The sequence below is a fragment of the Bactrocera neohumeralis genome, chromosome 3, assembly GCF_024586455.1.
Source record: "Bactrocera neohumeralis isolate Rockhampton chromosome 3, APGP_CSIRO_Bneo_wtdbg2-racon-allhic-juicebox.fasta_v2, whole genome shotgun sequence".
Taxonomy (NCBI): Eukaryota; Metazoa; Arthropoda; class Insecta; order Diptera; family Tephritidae; genus Bactrocera; species Bactrocera neohumeralis.
In genome coordinates, this window is record NC_065920.1 from 74664458 (window position 1) to 74690081 (window position 25624).

The 25624-nt window shown below is 36.5% G+C and overlaps 2 protein-coding genes across 4 annotated transcripts in view; one reads left to right on the forward strand and one right to left on the reverse strand.

The window, feature by feature from the left end:
• Nucleotides 1–713: 713 nt before the first annotated feature.
• Nucleotides 714–5308, reverse strand: LOC126752964 (protein gurken). Its single transcript, XM_050464017.1, has 3 exons — nucleotides 4547–5308; nucleotides 1803–2603; nucleotides 714–1570 (listed from the first exon to the last, which is right to left on the reverse strand). The coding sequence occupies exons 1-3, from the start codon at nucleotides 4608–4610 to the stop codon at nucleotides 1302–1304; spliced, it is 1134 nt and encodes a 377-aa protein (XP_050319974.1). The 5' UTR covers nucleotides 4611–5308; the 3' UTR covers nucleotides 714–1301.
• Nucleotides 5309–10275: 4967 nt separating this feature from the next.
• LOC126751974 (uncharacterized) overlaps nucleotides 10276–25624 on the forward strand; it is a 297586-nt gene continuing 282237 nt past the window's right edge. For 2 of the 3 annotated variants that reach the window (XM_050462481.1, XM_050462483.1), the window contains exon 1: nucleotides 10276–11908. The gene's annotated coding sequence lies outside the window, so the exon portion shown is untranslated. Of the gene's footprint in view, nucleotides 11909–22893; nucleotides 22993–25624 lie in introns of those variants that run through there. The other variant, XM_050462482.1, reaches the window with a different exon arrangement.

Here is a 25624-nt window from a genome sequence, read left to right on the forward strand (position 1 = left end):
CTATCTAATATCAATTTATCGTAAACTTACATAGAGATTGAAGAGCTGATTTCATCCGCGACTTCCACAAATATAAGGTGTGCATCAAAACAGTAGAGTCAACTTAAAAAGCTCATCTGACATTTTCTAAAGTAAATTTTATCAAAACTTCTATAAAATCTATATAAAAGTCTTAAAGAGAGCTTAAAAAGCTTACAGTTTTCGCCCGCAATTGATCGATTTTTCGATTAAATCACTACTAGCAAAACTTGCTACAAATCTAAAATTTTAATCAGAAGTTTAAAGTGAGCTTAAAAAGCTCATTCGTTGATATATAAACTTGCAGTCTTACCCGCTTCTAATCGATTTGTTTATTAGATCAATATTTGCGCACCTTTCCACAAACCTTAAATGATTATCGGAACCTTAAAGTGAGCTTCAAAAGCTCATCTGATGTTTTCTAAAGTAACCTTTATCAAAACTTTCAGTCTTATCCGCTTCTGACAAATATTTTTATTAGATCAATATTTGCGCAACTTTCTACAAACCTAAATTATCGTAACCTTAGAGTGAGCTTAAAAAGCTAATTTTTTGGAGCTTTTTAAAGCATACTTTAAGAGAAAGACAACTTCCAAGCTTTTTTTCATGTTATTAGTATTTTTTATTTTATTTTTTTTTTTTTGTAAAAAACAAGTACATTTTACGAATGTGGAAAACCGGTTTCCGTTATCTTTTTTAGAAATTTATAAATGTGCATAAATATACTGCAAAATGCAGTGAAAAAGTGAAAATTATTATTAGTACATAGCAATGTATAAATATATTTGATATTTTTAAGAAAATACTACAAATTTCTACTGAAGCTTCAGTGAAGTATGCTTAGAATACAAAAAAATATATATGCATAACGGTATTTTAACCAAATTTGGCAAAAACAAAACTTAAATGGGAATGCGCGCTTTCCCCAAACTATAATAAATTAAAGCTATTAAAAAGCACTACCATACTAGTATATGTATGTGTGGTAAGCTTTAAAGCTCACCAAGAATTGGAAAAAAAGAGAAAACAATAACTTTCACACGAGCGGAAAGTTGAAGCGTGAATAAATTACTAAGGTAATAAAGTTAAAATATATTTGTTACTTTAAGCATAATTATTTACAATAACTAAGTATGTGTGCGTGAAAGAAAGTGTTGAAAAAGCGCTACAAAACTACTGCGTTGCATTTAAAAAGCACTAAGCATAATATATACAAATAAATTAAGTACTTTCTTTCGAGAGAAAAATGTTGAATTTGAAATTTGTCTGCAAATAACTTTGCACTAGTCCATAAAGCTTGCGTAAGTAACTGTCTGGTCGACGACTGGATACGAATTCAACAGAATAAGCTCACCAGCGTCGTCATCAGGCAAAAGCTCGATACGTTCTTTCATGTTGTGAGGCGGCGGGATGGGACGCTTGAAAACGATCGCTGCGCCAACCATTATATATATGACAGAGAGCGCCACCAGCATGGGGAAGGAGAAGACGATGCGCGCCATAAGTATTTTCTGCTTCTTGCCAGCGCCTGCAATGGAGGGTATGAAGGAACCTGCAAGGAGAAATAAAAAATTGTGAAAACTCATCAATTTTGCTGAGGAGATTTCGGGAACTTCGTCTCTATGACATAAAATGTGCAACATTTGAGGGACTATCGATCATAAACTCTCATATTGAGCTTTTGTAATGAGCTCTTTTTGTACCATCAGTAAACCCTTAATTTTTCCGGTTAACTGAGTCCAAAACAGCGCTAACATAAGCTTTCGAAAAGCTCCGCTACTCACCGTTCATACTCTTCGATTCGCAACGTTCACCGATGTAGCCATCAGCGCAAATACACGAATGTATCGTATCATTGCCGATGGGATAACGAAAGCAGCGTCCACGGTTCAAGCAGAACTCGGTATTGAACTGACCGCTGCAGGGAAGTGACAAAAGATCGCGCACGGTCTTCAAGTCGTTCATAACATTCTCCATACCATCACCAACGCTACTGGCGATTGTCGTGGATGCAGGGATCGGTATTGTTGTGGAGCTCACCTCTACATTCTGTTGCTCATCCACGACGGCAGAAGTTCGCGCTCTTTGAGTTGTACTGATCGCACTCTCAGCGCGTGTGCTTTGCTGGGCGATCGTAGTCGCCGCCGTTGTAGTTGAGTGTGGGATGGCACTGCTTAAGCTTGTTGTACTCATTTCTGTTGTAGTTGTTGTTGTTGTGTCGAAAGCTGCTGCATCAAATATCCCAAGCAAACTTTCAAATGAATCACTATCGAAGTTCCCCAACTGCATTGCAGCACCGAATATATCCGCTCCGGTGCTATTCTCCTCATGTCCATCCTTGTTCTTCGAGCGCGTGTGCTCATCTGTGTAGTTTTTTATATAGTCAATATCGCTTTTGGCTAATTCCACATAGTGTGGTAACTTTTGTTGTTGCTGCTGTTGTTGATCATGTTGTTGCTGTTGCAACTGCTCGTAATCTTCGTGTTCGTAATCGTAATCATCGCTTTGCGAATGATGCAAACGCTGTTGTTGTACGATCTGCAGTGTGTGTTCCTTGAGCAGTAATAATCGGCTCGAACAACAATCTGTATGGAAGCGGACCAGGTGACAAAATTTCATTAGTCGAGGTTAGATTTTGATATTTATAGAGATTATTTGAAACGAATGATAGTATTAGAAGATATTTGAATGAAAGTGGTACGAAAAACTTAAGGTAGCTCTACAAGCAGACTGCTTTCAAGTCATGGTTAAAGTGATAGTTTGTATATAATGAAAGTAGTGAACCCTAAATCACTTCTATGTGTGTCTTCAAAGGACAATCAACTTTAGCATAGAAAAGTTATACTTTACTATAGCTTAAAGTTTTCTTGGTATAAATCTAATCCAATTACGAAAAGTTTAAACTTGTGGAACACTGTGGGAACCAAATTTTAACAGTAGTCATTTGATAATCGTATCATAGTTCTTGATTTGGCGAACATAATGATCTTGTTAGAGGTTCCTACTATTACTTTAAAGAACGCGGTTAGGTTCGCAGTTATGATGAACACCTAAGAGGTGTATTTCAATTCGCAGTCACCAATCGGTATATGTATATAAACTTTCGAGAGTATTCTGGCATGAAAAAGTTTTTCCAAAAATGGCGTCAGATCTTTCAAGGCTCTACATATATATCTTGTGTAAAGTCTAGACACACGACAATGCAATAACTACATAGCGAAAGGTAGTAAGAATATTGTTTTTCCATTAAAGTGGTGAACAGACAAAATATGCGATCACCATTAATTTATGAATAGAGTTCTTGGAGCATATTGAGTTAAAAGTAAATCCATAATTGAAATTTCAATAGACTACCAGCTCCCTTGTATAAGGTTGTTAACTTCGATCAGATGCTGCACCGAACTACAATAGTTATTATTAGTTAGTCATCTTGATTTTAATCGATCCGTTTGTATGGCAGCTATATGCTTTAGTAGTCCGATCTGAATAATTTATTCGGAAATTCTAACGATATTTTGGATAATAATCTGTGCCAAATTTCATGAATATATCTCATCAACTAAAAGTTTTCCAAACAAGGACTTGAGTGTGATCGGTCAGCTTGTATGGCAGTTATACAAGTATGCTATAGTTAACCAATATGGGCGATTCCTACAAAAAAGAAGCTTCTTGATAACAAAAGGACATCTGCAAAATTTGAGAGCAATAGCTCAAAAAGTGAGATACTGGTTCGCGTAAGAGCCTTCGCACGATGATACACATATGTATATACTCTATGGTGCCTCCGACGTTTGCTTTTGTGCATTACAAAGATCCTGGCAAACTTAATATACCATGTTCAGCATATAAAAAGTGAGCCTCCAGAAAATTTTAGCACGAAAATTTTTAGTGAAGATGCCGAAGGCAGCATAATTCTTTAAAATACGGAGACCATTCCTAAATATACAATATCAGCGCGATGGATAGTTATCGATATTAATGAAATCGATAATTGACTCTTCATATAAAGACAATGGGTCTTTGTAATCCCGTGGATGTTTTCAGGTTAAACAAATTGACAAAGTATGAGATACATACTACAAGTTCAAAACTGTACAGAGGTCTTAACTCTACATGATTATTGCTTGCTTCCACGTATGATATACGGACTTGGTGAAAAAAGTGTGAGGTTGCCGAAGTGAAAGAAGAAATTCTGTAGTCATTTTTAAGAAATTAGTGCATTTTTATTTCAACACCCAAATATGACCTCATAAAACTCTAATGAGTCAAATCTAACGGAAGACGTGCCCATCTATAATTTCAACAATTAGAATTTGCTATATTTCTGTGTATATCTTTTTCATAAGTAAACAGTTTTCATAAAAATTTCCGTTAAAATTTCATTCTATGAGTAATAACTCTGCAGTTGAAATTTATTCGCTGGCGTCTAGATCGCACACTTCCTTGGACAACAAAGAAAACGCTGCTTTCGTAGACATAAGCTATGAGCAGATGTGTTTTTGTTGTATATGTGTTTGCGTGTACGTACCCGTCACTGCGACGATTGTTGACAGCATGAAAATTACTCTCAGCAAATTTTCCGAAATTTGCATTATACAAATATTAAGCGGTCATAAACGATATTCACCACACTGAGAACGTGTGTGGCGAATAAGCGTGTTGTGCGAGAAGAAAAGAACGCGAAAAAGTCAAATAAAGTGGATTCTTCAATATCTAATTGAAAAACAAAAACAGAAATCCAAACAGTAATTCAGACAGCAGCAGGCGGCGACGACGAGCAGTGAAGCGCCAAAAATCCAACTGAAAATCGAGAGGTTAATTGAAGGTGATGCTACTGCAGCAACACGATCGCGCGCTACACGTGTAACCACGAAAATTCGTTGCAAATATTAACAAGAAAAATGCGTAAAACTTGCATGCTCATAGCGCGTACACTGTGAGAAATTCTTTGTAGAAATTTTTAGACAAAAAGTTCGATGTCAATGTTGGAACGCGATTACTGGAACGACACACTGCGCGGTTAAAGAGCGAGAGAGACACGCGTTGGCATTCAATATGAGTCACATAACCGCAAATATGTGGTGCTTTCCTTAATTACTCTTTTTCTTTTTTAAAACATATCTTAATTCACCACTTTAATGTACAAAACCACTTTATTTGAATTAGGTTTTTGGAAAATTATTTTGAAGATTTAAAGAACGCTGTATTAACACGAAGCGCAAAACTACTCGCTACGTAGTAATTGCTTGGACGCGTACGCGTACGTCGAATCCCGTTGCTCGTCAATGGGCGCACAAAATGAGACTGTGGTGAATGGGCGGCGCGAGCGTGGTGACAGGCCGCCGTGGATCTACAATTCGTTCATAGCAGATCGTCGCGCGCAGCGTCCACAGCGTCGAATGTCATTGCAGTACATTTCTTTTTCGTTACAATTTTAGAGAGACACCGCGTTGACGCGCCCACATTGTGGATGCTTGCGGGGCTGGGGGACGCCCGTTGATTTAAGGCGTGCGCGTGGGAGAATCGCGCTGGCTGCAAGGAATGCCAAAATAGCTTTTATTAGCGTAGACGCTTTTATTTCAGAACAATTTGTGCGTTTTTGTTGTGGGTGCGGGGGAGGTGTTTAAGTGTTTGCGGTGTGGTGGAGGCACGAAAGTGAATGAAAATTATTGCATTTTTCGTTTATTTGTTTTCTATGCGATTAAAGCATTACAAATGGGCAATCAGTAGGTGAGTGATAGACAAAATGTTTGAGGTGTTGTTGGTGGGTCGACGGTGTTGCTCTTCGTGTACGGCGCCAGGAATGTCACGTCAAAAGATTACAAAATAAACGCAATTAAAGTGAAACAATAAATTTGACAGTAAAGGAATGTATTTATATACATATATGCCTGCGCGTTTTTTGATAAGTATATACATATGCATGTATTTATTTATACATCAAAATCGAAGAAATTATAAAAAAATTAAAATTTCTCTAATGAAATTAGACGAGGGTAGATCTCTTCTGTGGTCGTGAAGAGGATTGGGAAGGTCGGGGTTGAAGTTTTAAGGCTCAAAAACGGGCCTGATAGAAAAAAGTTATATGGAAATGTTGTAGGAAAGGAAAAGAACTAAAACTTCTGTTATCACTCTTTTCCATACAACCTCAAAATTTATGTGAAAATATATAGCGGATGCCTCCCATAATAATTCCAACCAAATTTCGTTATGAGATAAAATAAAGTTCGTACAAGTACTCCATTTCGATCGTTCAGTTTGTACGGCAGCTATATGCTATAGTAATCCGATCTGAACAATTTTTTTGGATATTGTACCGATGCCTTAGAATATAATTTTGTTAAAATTTCGTGAGGATATCTCGTCAAATAAAAATGTTTTTTGTACGACGACTTGGTTTTGATCGTTCAATTTGTATGACAGCTATGTAAAGGGTGATCGGTTTTGAGGTTCCCTACTTTTTTAAAGAAAAAACATAGAAACTTCAAATTTAATAGGTAATGTTTGTTATCATACTAAAGAACATTTATTTTTTGAAAATTATCTCTTTCAAATGTTGGCCGCGGCTCCGTCTCGGATGGTCCACCGGTTGAGTCCAATTTTCAATGACTCGTTGGAGCATTTTGACTGGTAATTGGCGACTGACATGCGTGATTTTTTGATTCCAGGCCTGAATTGAAGAGGAATTGTCTACATAAACTTTAGATTTTACATATCCCCACAGAAAAAGTCTATCTTGGTCTCTAATGGACCGACCCAAAACGTGAAAGTATCTACTCACCGAAGTATTCTCTCAATAAATTCATTGTGGAAAGTGGCGCCGTCTTGTTGAAACCAAATGTCGCTGAGATCACGAGCTTCAATTTCAGGCATCAAATAGTCGGTTATCATGGTGCGATAACGGTCGCAATTGATGGTTACGTTCTCACATTTGAAGAAATATGGACCGATGATTCCACCGGCCCACAAACCGTTTTTTTTTTGGCTGAAATGGAAGCTCTTGAATTTCTTCAAGTAGCTCTTCGTGCCAAATGTGACAATTTTGCTTGTTTACATATCTATTGAGCCAGAAATGGGTCTTATCGCTGATTTTCTTGGAACTTTTCCGGAGCCCATAGAAGCGGTGTGGCTTGGGAAGGTCGACCGAGTTCTTGCACAAGCTGTATTTTGTATACTTTCAATTTAAGATCTCGACGTAAAATGCACCAGGTCGTTCCAAACGTCAATCCGAGTTGATGCGAACGTCGCCGAATCGACTCTTCACGGTACACTCTCAGCTACGCCTGCTTTATGTTCTTCACTGCGTGCTGGACGTACATAGTCTATTCGGTTGAATATTATCCAATAATGAATGTTGGGTCTCAAGTGTGTTCAAACAAGAAAAGCTCAAACTGGTAAGAAACCATTAAGTTTTAAGTTTTAAATTCTAACCAACCTGAAGCGTAACGGGCTCCAGTTTGTTGTTCTTCACTGTACATTAATATAAAGCTTTCCATCAGCAATATACATAAATAAAGAGTGCAATGTCTCTCGCTCTCTTTCCTTCTCTAATGAATCAACTCAACGCATTTTGGTTAATATTTTGGATGTGAAGTATGACATTGCTAGACTCATACTAAAATATCTGAATCTTTTGCAAAAAGGACGTCAAAGTCGCGAAGGAGATGCTTGTCAAAGTAAATGTGAGCCCACTTTAATCAAACTCATCATCGCTGGAGGCGATCGTAGATTCGTGAATATCCAAAACGAAAAAATCAAAATTAGCTGAAGGCACTGAAGCTCAGCCAAAGCAAAGCATATAAAAGTATCGAAAATTGGATTAAGCGTTGACATGTTTGTATTGGCTCAGAAGCTTATTTTGAAGGTCGCAATAAAGATTTGTGTCAAAATACCTGAAAATGTGTTTTTTCAAAAACAAATGCCTATTTATATTGTACTTTAATACTACTTGAAGGGTATACAATATGTCCATGCCGAACCTGTTCGAACTGTTGGTATGAATGCCAATTGGTTTGGTGGCAACAAATTCATTTTATTTTGCTTTCAAAGCCAGAGAGCACATCACTTGATACTCATACTCGTATGCATGTTTATGATATTTGGCGCTCACTGCACATTTTTCTGCAAATGTTTGAGAGAGAAACAAGTCCCCAAAGAAAAGTAGAAAATGTTAGACTTACAAAGTCCACTCCAATATATGTATGTAAATATGTATATGTTAGTTATTAGAAATGAGAGAAAGGTACATTTAAATTATTTAAGGAAGTTTATATATTATCTTCCTTCGTTCTCCTTGCACATTCATGCATTTGCCCTTATCATATACATATACCAAATGAAAACCTTTTTGACAGCCGGTTTGCGCTTTCATGTACTTTTATGTGTTTATATGTTTCTTCAGCGCGATGCTTGCGAATGTTTGTGCAGCGAAGCGGCAGCCGTAAATGTCAATTGGTTTTGCTGTTGTTGTTAGTTTGCTTAACTTAACGGTTGAAGAGAGCGCCAAATGTGCGGGATTTTGAATTGTCAAGGGTTAGGTGTGTGTATGTGGAACTGCCAACAAATGCATTGAGTGGATAGGTTGCTTCGCTGCGGACCATTGAGGAGAGCAAGCTAAAGAGAGAGTGAGTGCCTAAAATGTAAGGTAGTGTAATGAGGTGACCAGTTTAAACTTTTCAAGCATGTCCGCCAGTCAGCAGAAAAGCTTATGAGCGCTTATTTGATAAGTTATAAGTTTTTGGGATATCTAATGAAAAATATATAGAATATAACATAGCAATGCTTTTCTTTCATAGTGGTTTACCTTGAAGTCCTATCAATAAGTATTTTTCGTGATAGTCTATCTTATCATACCAATGGGAGCCTCGTCGGAACATTTAGGGCTGAGGTATTTGCGGTTAATTGCTCTTTATGACCACTTCGAAGTTGTGGTCGGATAACAGATAACAGGTCAGTCCCCGGCCTACCATAGTAAACCACATTTTTATAGAAAAGGTAAATTTCATTTTTGTATTACAATTTGTCATTTGCTTCAAAATAGGCTTCAGTTTCGGCGATCACTTCTTCATTCGACGAAAATGTCTTTCCATTCTTTCCACCGATTATTCTTTTGAGAATTGGATAAGAGGAAATAGTCACTGGGGGCCACATCTGGAGAATACGGTGGAGACAAAAGCAATTCGACCCAATTCATGACTTTTTGACTTCAGATACGGTGCATTTTCTTGGCGAAATCGCAGTTTCTTTTTCTTCAAATGCGACCGTTTTTCTGTGATTTCGTCCTCAAACGATCCAATAACGTTATGTTATAGTCGCAGTTGGTGGTCCTTAATTTTTCAATGTAGCCAATAAAAATAATTAAAGCACATCCCAAACTACAGGCGCCATAACCTTGGTACCGATTGTTGCGTTTTTCCATTCTTTCGAACGGGTTCTTAGTATCCAGTCCATTTGGATGACTGTCGATTAGACTTCAACATTTCTACACATTTCTCTAGTGTTTGGACTAATCTTTCATTTCCTAATTTACCTCACATCTTAGTTCTACAAGCTCAAAACATTTTATTGTTTTTTATTTCGCTTACTATGTCGGCAATCTTTTTCGTTGGGTGTGCGCTCTCAGCAACTACATTGAGAGCAAGCCATGACGCCTACAGTCACAAACAAAATGTGTGACGTCGACACAACAATTGCGGTGCGCTGCCGTGTCAGCAATGGAAGCAAGACTATGAGCAGCGAAGTTAGACCGCAAACGGAAGAAGCGTGGCACGGCGTGATGCATAGGGCAGACGTAAGCCAGTAGGCCAAAGCGACTGACAAACAGCGACAACGACTGACAGAGCACGAAGCTGAGCCCACATGCTGGTGTGTGTTTGTTGAGTATGCGACTGACTGCCTGCAAAAACTGATTGTGGCACAGAGAAACATAGTAAACTTTAACAAGTGTTTGTTGTAGTGCATAAAACGCGTGCCTCCACCAAGACAACGGCCGACAACACAACAGACCGAACAACCGAGTGAACGACAGAATGCCAAAGTTACTGTGTACTATTTGGCTGACGTTTGGGTTTGCTGACGCTTATGCGAAAGCTTGCAGCGCTGCGGCGCGCTCCTACGTGTGTGTGGCACATGAGTGTGCGCTGGCTTTAGTTGCGACAGCAAATAGTGTTTTTCTTAGTTGTTTGTAGCAAGCTGGTTTTGGACTGCTATTTCCACTTTTGCCGCTGTGCTGGCGCTCACCTGCCAGCAGCCAAGAGCCGAGGGCCAACATGCCCCAACCCCAGTAGACGCATCATTCGCCAGTTGTACGTGAACGGGTGAGGTGGCACGCCAATCGGTTCGGTCGCTTAGCAGACGCAAAAAGTGTTTGTTTGTTTGTTTGTTGCCTTGTTGTTGTTTTATTTGCCGCCACTGGGTTTGTGCGGCCATGCGTGCGAGTGTGCGCCGAAGTGTTTGCTGGTGTTAATCTTTAGTGATTTTTTAGATTCTTTTTCGACGTGAGAGCGCCGATTGTATGGCTATAGAGCACGAATAAACAAGCAAGATGTAAACAAAAGCAACAACAATGCGTTTTAGTAGCGTTTGTTTAGTGCAAAGGTGGTATGGCAAAATTATTGCGGCTACTAATTCGATCGTTGCACAAATATATTCACACACACACACAAACCCAAAAAAGCTGAGCAGTGCGAAATTCTTTGCGCTCGCGAAACTCTCTCAAGCGCTCTATTCGGTGTACTCTCTGTCGCTAGCGGTCAAGCGCTACATTGCATTCGTCTTGTTGCCAGCGTCACTTTTGCACTCTGCGCTGACGTTGACGCGCGCGTCCCCCTCCTTTGATGTGGCATTGTGGAAACTGAGTCGCTGGGTCGATATGTCGATCGGCGCTGGAAATGTGCAGTGAAGTCTGACAAAAGCATCTGCTCAATTAAATGCGATAAAAAAATAAAATACATAATATACGAGAGTGAGCCGGTAAGCGCAAACTAAAACAATAACAACAACCACCAAATCGAAATAGAAAAGCTTAACGCTCGAGCGTTGCAAAAGCACGAAAGCCTAAGCAGCTGCAGCGTTGTCGATACGAAACGAAATTTGTAAATACAACAACGACAACAATAACAGCAATAACAAACGCGACGCATGTAAAGCGCATCATTTGAATGCGCTGCCTCAGCTGCTCGCTGTTTAGCGAATTTTGCACAACGCTTTTGCTGGTGTTTGTGTGCGTGTGACTGCTGGAAGCTGCGCCGCTCAAGTGCCGTGTTCGCCGCGGCCGTCAGTGGGCCAGCGCTGAGTTGCGAGTTGCTTTAGTAACGCTAACATTCGTTGTAGTCTGGCGTTGTGCGCGAAATTGTGAGGTCGTCGTCGTAGTCGTTATCGTCATCGTCTTCGTTGATATTTTTGGTGTGCGTGCGAAATTATTTTGTAGTGAATTTTCGAAAAAACAACAAAAAAGCGATTAGAGTGAAATTAAATCGTGGCTTAGACCAAAAATAGTGTGTTGTTTGGAAAAGCGTATAAAATTTAGCGCTTACATTTAAGGCATTGGTTTTGGACAAGTTAACAGTGAAAAATTTGAAATACTAGAAAAAAATCCTTGAAAGTGAATTTTTCGAAAATCTCATACAACGCTTAAAAGTGTAGATTTTTAATGCAGTTTATCAATATTTTTTTTGTCTAAATTAACATCTCGATTCTTTAACGATTTTTATGTTAATGATTACCGCTGCTGTGTAAGCCTTAGTGATGATAATTATCTCATTTGTATGTAAAGAGTAGTGTCTCAATTAATTACGGTGAAATTTCAAAGTGAATTCTGATAAGCTTCCTTGCAACCACACATTGCAAACTGTAAAATGATTTCTATGTGAAGTGATCCAGTGAAGAGACAGTAAGTTGTAAATACATACCTACATTAAATATTTGTTTATTTTAATTTTAAAGTTATAGGTATATAGGTATAGAAATACATATATTAAGGTGGATCAAAAATTTGAAATTTGCATTTTGCTTGGTATTCTGAAAACTAGATTCTAAAACATCTCTAAGAAAAAATCATTATAAATCGGACCTATTTCTTAGAATACGAATCGAAAAAAATATTCGTTTTTCTGACACACCCTAATATAAACATCTATATTTTTAATCTTAGACCAAGTATTATATCTACCCTTTCTATATTACTGGAATTTCTGTCCATTTGGTTTAAGTTTGATAGGATAAAAATCAATATTTTAAAGCCAAGCTTACATTTTTATATTGATAAACCATTCCTCAAAAAATTAATATTCTGAATCATTTCGCGAGTCAGCTCATACATATGATACTAAAAATTATTGAGATAAACCTTTTAACTCTGATAAAATATACTAACATCCATTCTTTCTTATAGCATGCTTTTTCATAACTCAGTCTATTCACACAAAATTTCACAAAAAATTTTACTCTAAACATTATTTGAGTCGTTGTGAAATTACTGAGAACTTTGTCTGTACTGAAATCGATCGATTCATGAAAAGTGGTCATATATCATATATTCTATGGGACTCAATCTCCTCCTTCATTTTTATGAGTTCGATCAGAAACTGAAAGGTTATGGGAACTCAAAGGGGCATGTAGGAATTTTTTTTTATTTAATGTAGACATGTTTTTTTTTTTTTTTTTGTATTTAACTTTCTTTATTTGCAATCTATCTACATTAAGATATTCAGTAAATTAGATCTAGTAGGTAATGGCAGAGGTAGATTTGTCCTTGAGCAAATCTACATAAAGGATTACTTAATTTTTTACATATACATAAGTAAAATATAATTAACTTAGGTTATTAAATACATCCATCAAAAATTCATTTTTTTTTTTTTTTTTTTTTTTTTGCCAGACTTAAATCTAAGAAAGTTTTAGAGAAATGGTAAATCTAAGATATGAGAACGTTTTAGCCGTATAGTTTCATTTGATCTAACAGACAAACAGCAATTGGGTTTATATGGTTTGAGAGAATATCTAGCAATATTTGGGATCTCATTTTTTATAAAGGGAATACCTAGGTCGTTATGGATAGCTGCATTGGTAACAAACCATGGGGCGTTAATAAGTGACCGCAATGTTTTTGATTGATAACGTTGCAAAATCTCCACATTGGACTTACTGAAAAAGCTGAATGCCGTATGTCCATATATAGCTTTGTAGAGCCGTATATTTATTTTCTATGTAAGTTGAGACTTTCGACCGAGCAACCAGTACATGCGTTTAGTTTTGATTTTTAATTGCTGCTGTTTAGCCTGAATATGACTTTTCCATGTAAGACGTCGATCTAGATGCATCCCTAAATATTTAACTTTATCCCTAGTAGGAATCTGCTTATTATTTAAAAATACAGCAGGACACTGGGATGCAAATGTGACATGTGTAGACTTTTCAGAGTTAACCTTTATTTTCCATTTGTTGAGCCAAACTTCCAGCATATTCAGTTGGTTTTGAAGTAGAGACGAAGCTTCTATAGGGGTACCACTAGAAGCGATAAACGCTGTGTCATCAGCAAAAGTTAATGTGGGCATATCTGATGTAAATATTGTGTATAGGACTGGACCCAAAACACTGGTACACCAGCATTAATGCTGTAGATTTCTGATGAGGCATCTCGGTGCCTTACATAAAAGTGTCTGTCACTTAAATAAGATTTAAGCACTAAATAGTAATGTGCTGGCATTAGCCTTTTTATTTTGAAGAGGAGTCCTGGATGCCATACCCTGTCAAAAGCTTGTTGAACGTCTAAGAAGGCTGCAGAACAGTATTTTTTTTCTTCCAGCGCATTTGTAATTACATTTGCCACCCTATGGCATTGCTCTGGCGTACCGTGTCCTATTCTGAACCCAAACTGATGTTCAGGTATGATATTTTGATCCTCAATTACTGGTAACATTCTTTGCAAAAATATTCTTTCGAATATTTTCGAAAATGTTACCAGTAAGCTAATAGGACGATATGACGTAAGACAGCTTTCAGGCTTATTTGGTTTTGGGACCATGACCACAGTGGCACATTTATATTGTGTGGGGTAATGATTTATATTTAAAATAGCATTATATATTAATGTGAGAAACTCGATAGCTTTTTCCGGAAGAATTTTAACAACTTTGCTATCAATATAGTCGTAGCCGGGTGTTTTACTATTATTTAATCTACGTACTTCCATAGCAACTTCGCTATTTGATATCTTGCTAATGGGGAGGTCCATTTGACACGGAGATTCTAAAAAATTTAGAATCTCTGTTTCATCACTACTAGTACCTAAGGAATTAGGTTGAAAAATTTGGTAGAGGTGTTTAGCAAAGGCCTCTGTTTTGGCTTCATCACTCCTGCAAAATACCCCATTTGAGTCCCTAACTGTTGCGTTTCGTTTGGTTGGTCGTTTAAGATACTTGGTAGCTTTCCAGAGTCTGTGCTCATCGTTTTTAGTGGGTTCAAGGCTTTTAATAAACAAACTGAAGGATTCATTCTTCAGTTCAGATAGCTTTAATTTTAGTAGCTTGGTTGCTTTATTAAGTGCTCTCTTTTCAGCTGGGTATCTATTTAGCTGCCAGGCTTTTCTTAATCTTCTTTTTTCTTTAATTAGACCCAACACTTCAGCAGGAACCTGTAAATGATCAGTAAAAGTCGGCTGCTTTCTTATCGGGCTAGATAGATATGCGGCCTCATGAACCAGGTTTGTAAACGATTCTACCGCCGAATCCAATTCACCACCATTTTCTAAGGGCACGTTAAGGTCAATATGTTTATCGATCCAATATTGGAAGGATTTGAGATCGGTTTTCGGGGTAAGGATCTTATATTTTTTGGAAGTCTGGTAAACATTTTCATTATATGAAACAATTAAAGGCGAGTGATCTGAACTTAGTTCATTACTGTCCTGAATGTTTAATTTATATCTGGGTAAACCAGAGTATATCACAAAATCGAGAAGATCTGGATTTTTTCTTGGGTCGCTTGGCCAATATGTTGGAGTGCCTGTTGATGTAGACATGTACGATAATATTATTCAAAGTATTACCTATGAGAAACTATGACTTTTCGCTTCTTTCTGGCAATTTGTGAACTCCATCCCAAAAAACTGGGCCTGCTTGACGATCAAGAATGAATCAAATTAATTTTTGATACCCTCGTCTAGTGTAAACCGCATTGCAGTGACCGCGTTAAGCAACGACCAGAAAAAATGGCAATTAGATAGCGCAAGGTCTGATCTGAGCTATAAGGTGGGTGAGATAAAACTTCTCAGCCGCTAGTTTCTGACTAGCTTTTAATAGGTATTGCAAGATGAGTCTGAGAGTTGTCATGATGAACGATTATTGAGTCGTATCGAGTCGCAAATTTCGAGTGGTTTTCGGCAATTGCTCGCTTCGATTTGAGGGGTCGTTGCCGGTAGCATACCTATTAATGATTTTACCGAGATATAAGAGCTCATAACTCAGCATGCCCTTCTGATTCCACCAAATTCGTTTGCTTTATCGTTGATTTGGCTGTTTAGCCAGGTTTCACATATGATCTTGTGCATTTAGCATTGTGGTAATGAATCTATTTCTCATTATCGAAATAATAAAACTATGGACTTCACACTATATTTTGGTAAACTCACAGAGATAGTGGTAGACCCAGAAAAAAATATAAAAATTTTGGCAGTAGGTTTCGTAAATCAACGAATGGGTTAGGGCAAATCAAAACTTTTTTGGTCCAATCCAAAGATAAAACGCGCCATGCTGAATTTTTTATTGAGCGACAATTATCTAATTCGAAAAAACGCTGTTCAAAGTTTTAAAAAAGAAAAATAAAAGTCTTGAGAAAAGAAGAATACAAAAATATTTTCTTAGATGTGGTTTTGGGTGTGCAGTTTGACTAAGTAACATTAACATTCGAAAGCATTTTACACTTTAGAATCTCCATGAACTGCTAACACCTTAAAATTACTCCAAGCTATCATAATATTTTACTAGATTGAAGGCAAAGACGCGTCAAAGAGCAGCGCATACGATAGTAGATTCTACGTAATCGAAATGGGTTTATATTTTTTCTTGACCTAAGACTGCAAATTCGGCAGTATTCCTCGATATTATTTTGGGGAATACTTTCTGACGTTACAACAACAAAAAATGGCAAAAATGTATGACCCAAAGAATGTTTTGCCATCTACAGGAAACTCGAATAATAACTTTGCCAAACCGTGATTTACGAAATGGAACTTTGAGCTTAATACTGAGAAATCCATAAAAGTAAAGAGTACTTTCAGGTACAAAATATGTCCACAAATGGCCTTATATGGTGAGTTACGTGAAAATCAGGAGTTCAGGTTAATATTTGCACAGCTTTACTGGCTCCACAGATCAAGCTTTCTCCTCAGTCTAAAAAACAAGCTCCTCATGTGCAAGGCAATACTTAGAGCGATCTGGTCGTATAGAATTCAAATTACCCCAAATTCAGCTAATTCCAAAAATTTAAAGTTATTGAAGCCTTTCAAAATGCAGTTCTTCTCATTATAGTGGCTGTACCATAATATGTTAAAAATTACGCCCTTCACAGAGTTGTTTGTAAAGTTTTAAGTCAGATATGGAATATGATGACTATATTTTCATTATGTCACCACATTGTTTATATGCTTGAGATCAATCTTTAGAGAGATAATTAAAATTAAATTTATTAAAATATTGATTTTGATGCTGAAATTTGGCGGAACTTTGTGGAGAGTTATTGAAGATTTCCATTTGGTAATCTCTAGAAATGGTCTACTAATTGAAAATTTTGCGAGAATTGTACGATAGAAATGGCATGGACATACAGTTAATGTTAAAATTCCATACACCATTTACTGTCAAATCATACCTAAATCACGTGCAACTGCCTAACTAAGCTTTCAAGCCTTGTGAACTGAGACTTCATATCAAATAACTGATATTTCAGTTAATTAAGTGAAATTGTCATATAATATTTATAGCGCTCGATGGCAGTAAATATAAATTAGTGCAAGCACACACGCACACCCATACTTGCACACATACACACATTCATCGGTGTCACTGCAATGTGACAATTCAACTAATCTAAATTGGAAAAAAGCGCACATTTCAAATTTCAATTACTTTGCATAAATAATTCAATTTAAAATACGACTGACACTTGGCGCGCGCGCACACATTATTGATTTTTCTTCCCAATTTTGTTGTAATTGCCTTTTTCGCACATTTTGCACAGCTACAACGAGTGCAACCGCACACACACACACCCATACATGAAGCAATTCAATATTCGAATCTTAAATTAACTAAAGTCATGCAAAAGAACAAATAACCGTGTTATACTCTATACTTGTGTGTGTGTGTGTGTGTGTACGAAGGCGCTTTGGTGAACCTTTGGCTTCGGTGTGCGCAAACATTTATGGAACCAAATGAAATCATTTCAGGAAATGTCCTTCAATCAGCGCGTAACAAATAAACGCTTAGATCTGCTTACACCAAATATATGACTGGGTGCAAATTTAAATACACACACACACACATACCTAGCAAACACTTAAATGCTTTCTCTACGCGGTGTGTTTGTGTGTGTGTGGGACGTTAGATATTTTTGTATGCATTGGCATAGAGGTAAATGTACTCGATGCTAAATTACCTCGCACGTTCCAGTCGGTGGTACCGATAGTTGTCCCCCCCACCTGCGGGCCCGTTGACGAACATGGCGTTGGCAAGCCAAGAAAACGAGCATTAAAGCCACTTGCGAGTCGGCATAAAGTTCGTGTGCCAATCAAGAAAAACAATTGCTGCCACCGCCACTCCCATTACAAAGCATTCAACCAGCCGTGCCGGCAAAAGTTGAGGGTGTTTGTGTACTTATGGGCGCTGCGGAACAGTGGTGTTGTCCTGGCTAAAATGTGGATAGAGTTGTTATAATCGTTTATGCTACTATTTACATGCAGAACAGTTTTTGAGATATCGTTCCGAAATTTCGCATATGCCCTCTTCTCCCCAAGAAGCCGCTTATTTATCGAAATCATTGATATCGGTCTACTATTGCTTATAGCTACCATACAAACTGATCTATAAAAATGAAGTTGCTGTGTGGAAAACTTTTTTATTTTGTAAATTATTTTCGCGAAATGTGACAGAGATTACTGTCGAAGGCAACGCTTAATTCCCCAACGTATTGTTAAGATCGGGCCACGGTAGCATATAGCTGTCATACAAACTGACCCATATATTAGACAGTTGATAAAGTTATGCATTTTTTTGACAGCTGTCATACATTTACCAATTTTGATTTTGACATTTGATATTTTTCTTTATGAACTCAACATTTCGTGACTGAGAAGTGACAACCACATTTCCCTTAAACTTTAGCATAAACAATATTTCACATTTCTTTCGTTGATAAATATTCGAGCCAGCAATAAAATTATGGCACTTTGACATGACACTTTCGTTACTAATAGCCCACTGTACCACTTCAAATCAATTCTATGTATGAATGTTTGTGCGAATGGGCAGGGCATTGGCACCAAGAGAAATCACTTTGTCATAAATTAAGAAATCTTGCAAATTTGCGTTTATCGTTTATTATTTTTTCCCCTCTTTTTTTGCCTTCTGCTGTTCCATCAAATTTATGCTTGACATAAGCTTAGAAAATTACAATAAAAAGGCACAAAAAGGCAGCGAAAGCATTTTAATTTAGCAAAGCTGATATTGCAATTCCAAGTCTAACAGGCAGCGGCAGTTCTAGTAGAAAAGTAATAAAAAAGTTACTGTGCCGATTTGAATAGAACGTTGAAAGGCACAAAAAGTAGTACCAACACAAATCGAGTTCTCGCTTTAATGAGGAGCAATTGTTGTCTACCATACATATATACCGCACTACGCCTACTAACAAACACTTTTACACTTGGCTTTGGTAGCTGTGTTGTTGTACCCTTTAATAATTCTGCCGCTTCTCCACGTTTGCTGGCGGCTATAAGGATCCATCAAATGCCTGCAGTTGACAGCTGCCAACACCAACACCAATATATCTTAAGCCAATTTTCACACGCTTCTCTTTGATTCGCGCCAAGTTTTTTCCCCGGCTTCCATCCCTCGCACTCTTTTATATTCTTTGCATAGTGTTTTCTTAATTATCTTCTTCGTGTTGCTTTGGCGATTTCTGTAATGTTTTTTATTTGACCTTTCATGCCTATGGAGGTAAATAGTCGGTAATGTGAGATAAAGAGGTGCCAGGAATATGTTAAGCTGTGAACTTTATAAAAAGATTGACTGACTGAGACTGGCTGAGGTGTTTCGTAATCTAGGATCTCATATAATAATTTTGCAACATAGAGTTTTTTGTTTTATTTATTAAGCAAATAAATTATAGCTTATCGAAAGCTGTGTGTGTGTGTGTTATTATACAACAAAATTAATTGGAGGCACTTTTTCTCCAAATTACCTTTAGACCTTTCGTCGACCAAAATGTAAATTTGTCTGCCTTGAACCTGGAGTTTCTTATAAAAGGTTCCAAAACCCGAAAAAAAGACTTCTCCACGACGAAAAAGCCTTAACTTGTCTTGTATGAATATGAAGGATTTTAGAAAAGGCTTCCAAAATCCAAAAATAGTAGACCTCGACTAAAAAACCCAAGTTTGTCTTCCCTGAATATGAGGGATCTTAGAAAAATGTTTCCTATGCCTCTATCCAGCTCTATCTAAAAGCTTCGCATTTCAGGGGACTAGAAGAAGTATCAAATTAAGATATCAAGTCGCTCTTAGAGTTCGCAAGTAGGGTTGACGTCTTGTATGACGAATAGTTCAGCTCAAATTAAACTGAACCTCCAACCGGTTTTACTATGGGTGAGTTGGTCTATGTATGGCGTGTCAGTCGGCTAGTACAACCTAACCAAAACTGATAACCGAAAATAAATTCGACTTTGCCGTATTGTGTAGATGTTTTGAAATTCAGTAGGCAAAAATATTACCAATGCCATTGAAAAGTAATCTTGTGGAAAGTGTCGAGGTCCTCACAGGGTCACACTAAATTTTTCTGACCGATAGAAAACGAAAATTGAGTAATTTCTTATAAAAGTCTAAGGTTTTTGAAAGGTATTGCTCCTTACTTTCTGACTTGACCTTAGCTAACCTTGAAAAAGACAAAAAGGCACAACAAAGGATGCTATGGTAAATATAACGATCTCAAAAAGCAACACTGCCTTTTTGTGACTCTCGTAATATAATCGAATTTCAGCTTCATCTCCAGCACTGCGGTGCATAACTAGCCTATTTGTAATACTAGGCACAATTATATATATATGTATTCACCTTAGTGCAACTATATATCTTCATACATAGCACTGTATGTATATGTATATACAGTATCTATGTGACAATAGCATCAAGCAGGTTTTCAACTTGAACATAAAATGCCGTAACTACAAATTCTTACTTAATGCCGGAAAAAGTGTATGTATGTATGTATGCGTGTTCAAAACGATAAAAAGCAGTTGCTCATATTGGCAGAAAAACGTTTAAGAATAAAGCTAAAACAAACTCGCTTTAAATATTATATTATCAGAGTAAATATATATTACATGCACAAACACACAGACGCACTGGGCAAATGGAGAAGTTCGCCGTGAAGATTCTAGAGTCGCACAAAGTAGCAAAACAGCTGTCAAACTTGTTATTACGACGAGCACCAACATTCTGGTGGATACACATCGCTTTGCCAATATGCAGTTACAGCAGGCAACGCAAGAAAAGCTTAGGACACATGAATACTGCTCTCCCGGCACACTGCAAGCGCTTAGTATAGACATATATAAATGTGTACATATGTACAGCGGTGAGAGCGTGCAGAGTTTGTGTTTGGCCATAAAATGTTTATTAGCCACATAACTATGCTTGTAACTGTAAGTCAAGAAGCCGCAAGAGAGCTGAAATTGTAGAGCAGTTAGGTTTCCATGAAGAAACGGTGTGTTGTGAAGAAACGAGAGAGCGAGCAGGGTACTTAGTTGATTTTTTTTTATTACAGAATCATGTTTTATTACTAAAAATTCTATTTTTTTATTTAAAAGTTTCCGTCTCGCAATTTTGCTATCGATTTATTTACCCTTATGGCATGTTAATTTGCTAAATGTCTACAAACATGAGAGAGAGAGCAGTTTCTACGATTACATAGTGCATTACAAAACAGCTGAACCAAAGAGAGTTGGCAGCTAACACGCTGCTAGCTGAGATTACATATGTAGATGAGAGAGCGCATTTACATTGTAACAGTGAGAGTTGATTACATGAGAATTGGAAGCAAATGCATACAGCTTTCACTCTGTAATTGTATGTATGTATATATACTTACTAAATTTGCGTGGGTGGTTTACTAAATAAAAATTGTATTAGGGTTGTCGACTTTTGCACACGTTTTTTTTTTCTAAAGTAGCCAATCAGTTGTCAGAGTCGCCGATATCGGGCCACTGTACCATATAGCTGTCAAACAAACTGACCGATCAAAATCGAGTTCTTGTATGGACAATTTTTTTATTTGACAATATATCCTTATGACATTTTGCACGGACTATTGCCCAAGGTAAGGTCACAATCTCCGAATATATAGTGGAGATGGAACCAATGTAGTATAATGCAAACTAAACGATTAAAATATTAAAATGGAGTTCTTGGAGGGAAAACTTTTTTATTCAACGAGATATCTTCACGATACTTGCCATATATTATAGCTTAAGGCAACGCTACAATCTTGGAACAAATTGTTCAGTTCGGACCACTATAGCATAAAAGTGCATAGTCAATTAATGATCAAACTGAACTTGTGAAACATACGTAAACGATCGACAGAAGATAATGTAGTTCCACTAAGGGTCTAACCTTTCCATAAACAGATTAAATATCAACAAAACACACAAATTTAGTGAGCTTACCGACGACTAACATTAAAAAAAAAAAAACAAATTTTGAATTCAGGGTGGTGCTAAGAGCTGATTTTGAGCCTTAAGAGTATTCTTTGACTGGACATAAAACAGGAAACCGATATAACGGCTTTTGAACGTCTATGATAACTGGATATCATTAAAATCTTAAATTTCTTGAAATATTGTTTTCGAGAATTTTATCTCCTTTCCTTAAGTTTATACAAATTTCAAGCAGATCTTTCAAATACTATTTTTCAAAAGACTTCTAGCATTTTGTATGCACATAAAAATGGTATACTTATTTTCCCATACTTTCTATTGTATGCAACTCGCTCAGCTGTTTCGGCACAAACTCTATGCTCTGCTACTTGATTATCTCATCAAAAGTCCTCACGCGACTGTTACGCTATGTACATACCGACCGCCATATGTGATATTGAACAGCGCAACGCTCTCAGCTGATAGCACTTTCGCTTCCTTCGCTAACTGGCTGACTGCCATAAGCTAACAGCTGGCCGATTGCAGCTGTTGCAGTCCGCACGAACCCGTTGGCTGTTACTGCACGCTGTCACACTGTCACGCCGCTCTCCTAACATCCTGTTGCTGTTACTTTGCAGCCTTGCCATACCAAAGCTATCGCACTGTATTGTCCGTATGCGCGCTAGCACCAGCTCCAATATGAACTTCATCCATTTTGTCTGCACGCAACTTCGTCTACCACCGAACGTCACATGGCGCTGCGATTTCTGCAAAGTATATGAATGTATATCGTCCTGTCGTCTCAGCCTTTGCCGCGTTGCCTCTTTCGTGCGTCAGTTTGTTTGTTCGTTTGCTTATGCGCTTAATTTGCACCGCTGTGTTGTTTGTTTTTGTTTGTTCGCCGGCTGCGACCGAGCTTTCTTCATAACGCACGCGCTGCAACGGCTGTCATTGGTTTTGTAGATAGCAAGGCGTTTGGTCGAATTCGAACAACTTCAGACAGGACAGTGCCAGCGAGCCAGCGACCCAAGCCAGTCAGCCAGCCGAACAAAGGCAGAACGCGGCCTCAGACCGGTAAATAGTAGTTGAATTGTAGTCTGTAATAGTGGCGTATTTTTTGGTACCGTAATATACGCTGAGTGTGAATAGTTCGATTTTTATTGTGTTTTGCTTTTACAAATGATGAATTTAGAATTTTTATCGGCTGTTTGTTTAAATATCGGCATAAAATGTGAAATGGTAGGCGGATAATATATTTTGAGGTATATAAATTCTTAAGTGTGGAGGTCTAAAATGTGTTTTTGAGCTCGAAGCGAAGTTTTTGTGGATATGAATTTTTCTTCACTTAACAACTCTCTTCGTGGGTTTTTGATGAAAATATTGTGCTCAAATCTTCGTAAGATATTATCATCATTTTAAACTAATTGTTTGATCAAATTGATTTCCATTTCTTCGGAGAAACAAGTTTTTCTTGCATATTAAGAAAGTTTTAAATTTCCTTAGAGAAATTCCTACCTTTGAATATTTTAGTCGTACCCAGCTGCTTTGCTTTTCTGCAGATATTTATTGAAATACATGTACATGCTTGATTTGCTAAACACTTAACCCAGAAATTAAGTATATTCTTAAGGCAAGAATCAATCAATTGATGCCTCAGACAAAAATATAATGAAATATCTGCCGGAAAAAACAAAATAAAATTTTCGAAAATTTATCATCTCATATTTTGTAGTTTTGTGTTGACTTGATTTAGCTTTGCATATCTTACGGCTTATAGAACATTTACAAATTATAAAGGATCGTGTTTTATGTATTGAAAGTTTTTATCTAGAAGTAACCAAATAAAACTTTCAGACCAAATATCATGGTGTATTTATAGGATATGGTTACTTATACCTCATGGTTTTTATAAAATAATGAGTTGACTTAGCGTTGCACACATTAAGGCGTATAAGCGATGTATAATTTAGCTAAGGTCCTAAAATGATATTCTGCATTATTTGAGGTGAATAAAGTTCTTAAAACAAGAAAACAGTATAAAAATGAAATTTTTGGATTTAAAGTGATTTTTGGGAAATTTGGTGTGATTATTTATGAACATTTTTTCTCATAAATAGTTTGTTGCCTAATTTTTTTTAGAAATAAAATATATTTTGTTTAAAAAATGTCATATATTTTAAAATTTGTCATAAAATTTATTTTAAATAATTCTGAAGATAAGTGCGTCCTTTGAAAATTATTTAAAGATTACGTTTTTTGAAATTTTTTAATTATCCAAAATTTTACTTTTAAACTAATTTATTCTATTTTTAAACTAATTTTATTCCAGTATTAAGGTTTTTTTAAATAAGACAGTTTTTAAAAAATATTTGATTTTCAATAAGACAGCTTTTAAAAATTTATTTGAAGCATGATGAGTCTAAAATTTTATTCGACAAATAATAATGGTTACTAACCCTGAGTCTAACTAAAATTTTTGAAGACAAATATTAAAAACTACTAAATGTAGTAAATGTGTTAAGTAACTAAACTTTAAATATCTAGTCTAGTAGCTGCAATTTAACACTTCCATATATTTCTCTCCTAAAAAAGGAAAAAGTAAGTAAATCAACAAAATTTTTCAAAGGTTTTTCGAAAATAAAACCAGCTTTCGACTAAGAACAAAAAAATATTTTTTAAAGTTGGAAACCGCTTGCCAGATTTTAATTTGATGTTCCTGTCTTCATTGAGTTCTTATCTGGTATCACAGATTCTCTTATGGGGAAATTTAAAACTCTAAGACGGTCCACAAGCTGGTCTCCAATTTTACGGTGTTATATTCACTTTCAAGTCAGAAAAAAAGCGTATTTTCCTTTGTCTTGAAGAATATTTTCATAATTTAATATTATTCGATAATCAGCGATTTTTTGAAAAATTGGATTCGTTTTGTAGCTGATTTCCAGGGTAATCTGGGAAAGATGTTATCTGTTGGCGAGGAAGACCTTTCTGCTTAAAACGATCACAAATCCAAAAATCAAAAAACTTTATTATTACTATAAAGGAATACTAGTAATGATCTAAGGACTAGATAGAATTTAGATTTTTGACACAATGGTAGTTTTTTAAAAATAAGATTTCAAATTGGCTTAAAAAGTGTTTATCAAAATCGTACCCGTTCCTTTGAATATAAGTTGACTCATAAAACAGAGTTCGGAAAACACAGGTTTCGGAGCTTCTATCCCCTAAGTTTCTTCTTACAATATTTGTAATCTCATATCTCCGGAACTATTGAAAATATTAAAATAGTTTTCTTTTTTTAAATAAGATTTCAAAGTAGCTTCAAAAATCGAAGTTATTATCAAAAATCGTATCCTTCCCATCAAATATATCTATGAAGGTCGTGTGAAAACTTCAAGTTGAATCTTAAAATAGGGTTAGGATAAAAAACATTAAAGCTTTGCGAGCCATTTACCCCCTTTCTTAAAAAAAATAATACAATATTGATAACCTCATATCCCCTAGACTATTTGCCGGATCAATTTCGAATTTTTCGAATAATTATTTAAAAATAATTACTATCGATATACACAAGAAAAATCGACTCTTTGAAATGATTAAAATTCCTTAATTATTGATTTTACTAAGAACATTAGTGCTTCTTATAATCTCTCTACAGTTTTATTATACGCATATTTAAATCCGTTTAGAAGTGATCGTCTGGTGTCGT

Coding starts and splice junctions, on each gene's coding strand:
- LOC126752964 (XM_050464017.1), bottom strand. CDS start 4,610: ATGCAAATTTCGGAAAATTTGCTGAGAGTAATTTTCATGCTGTCAACA. Junction 2,604..4,546: donor AACAATCGTCGCAGTGACGG/GTACGTACACGC, acceptor GCTTCCATACAG/ATTGTTGTTCGAGCCGATTA. Junction 1,571..1,802: donor CGAATCGAAGAGTATGAACG/GTGAGTAGCGGA, acceptor TTCTCCTTGCAG/GTTCCTTCATACCCTCCATT.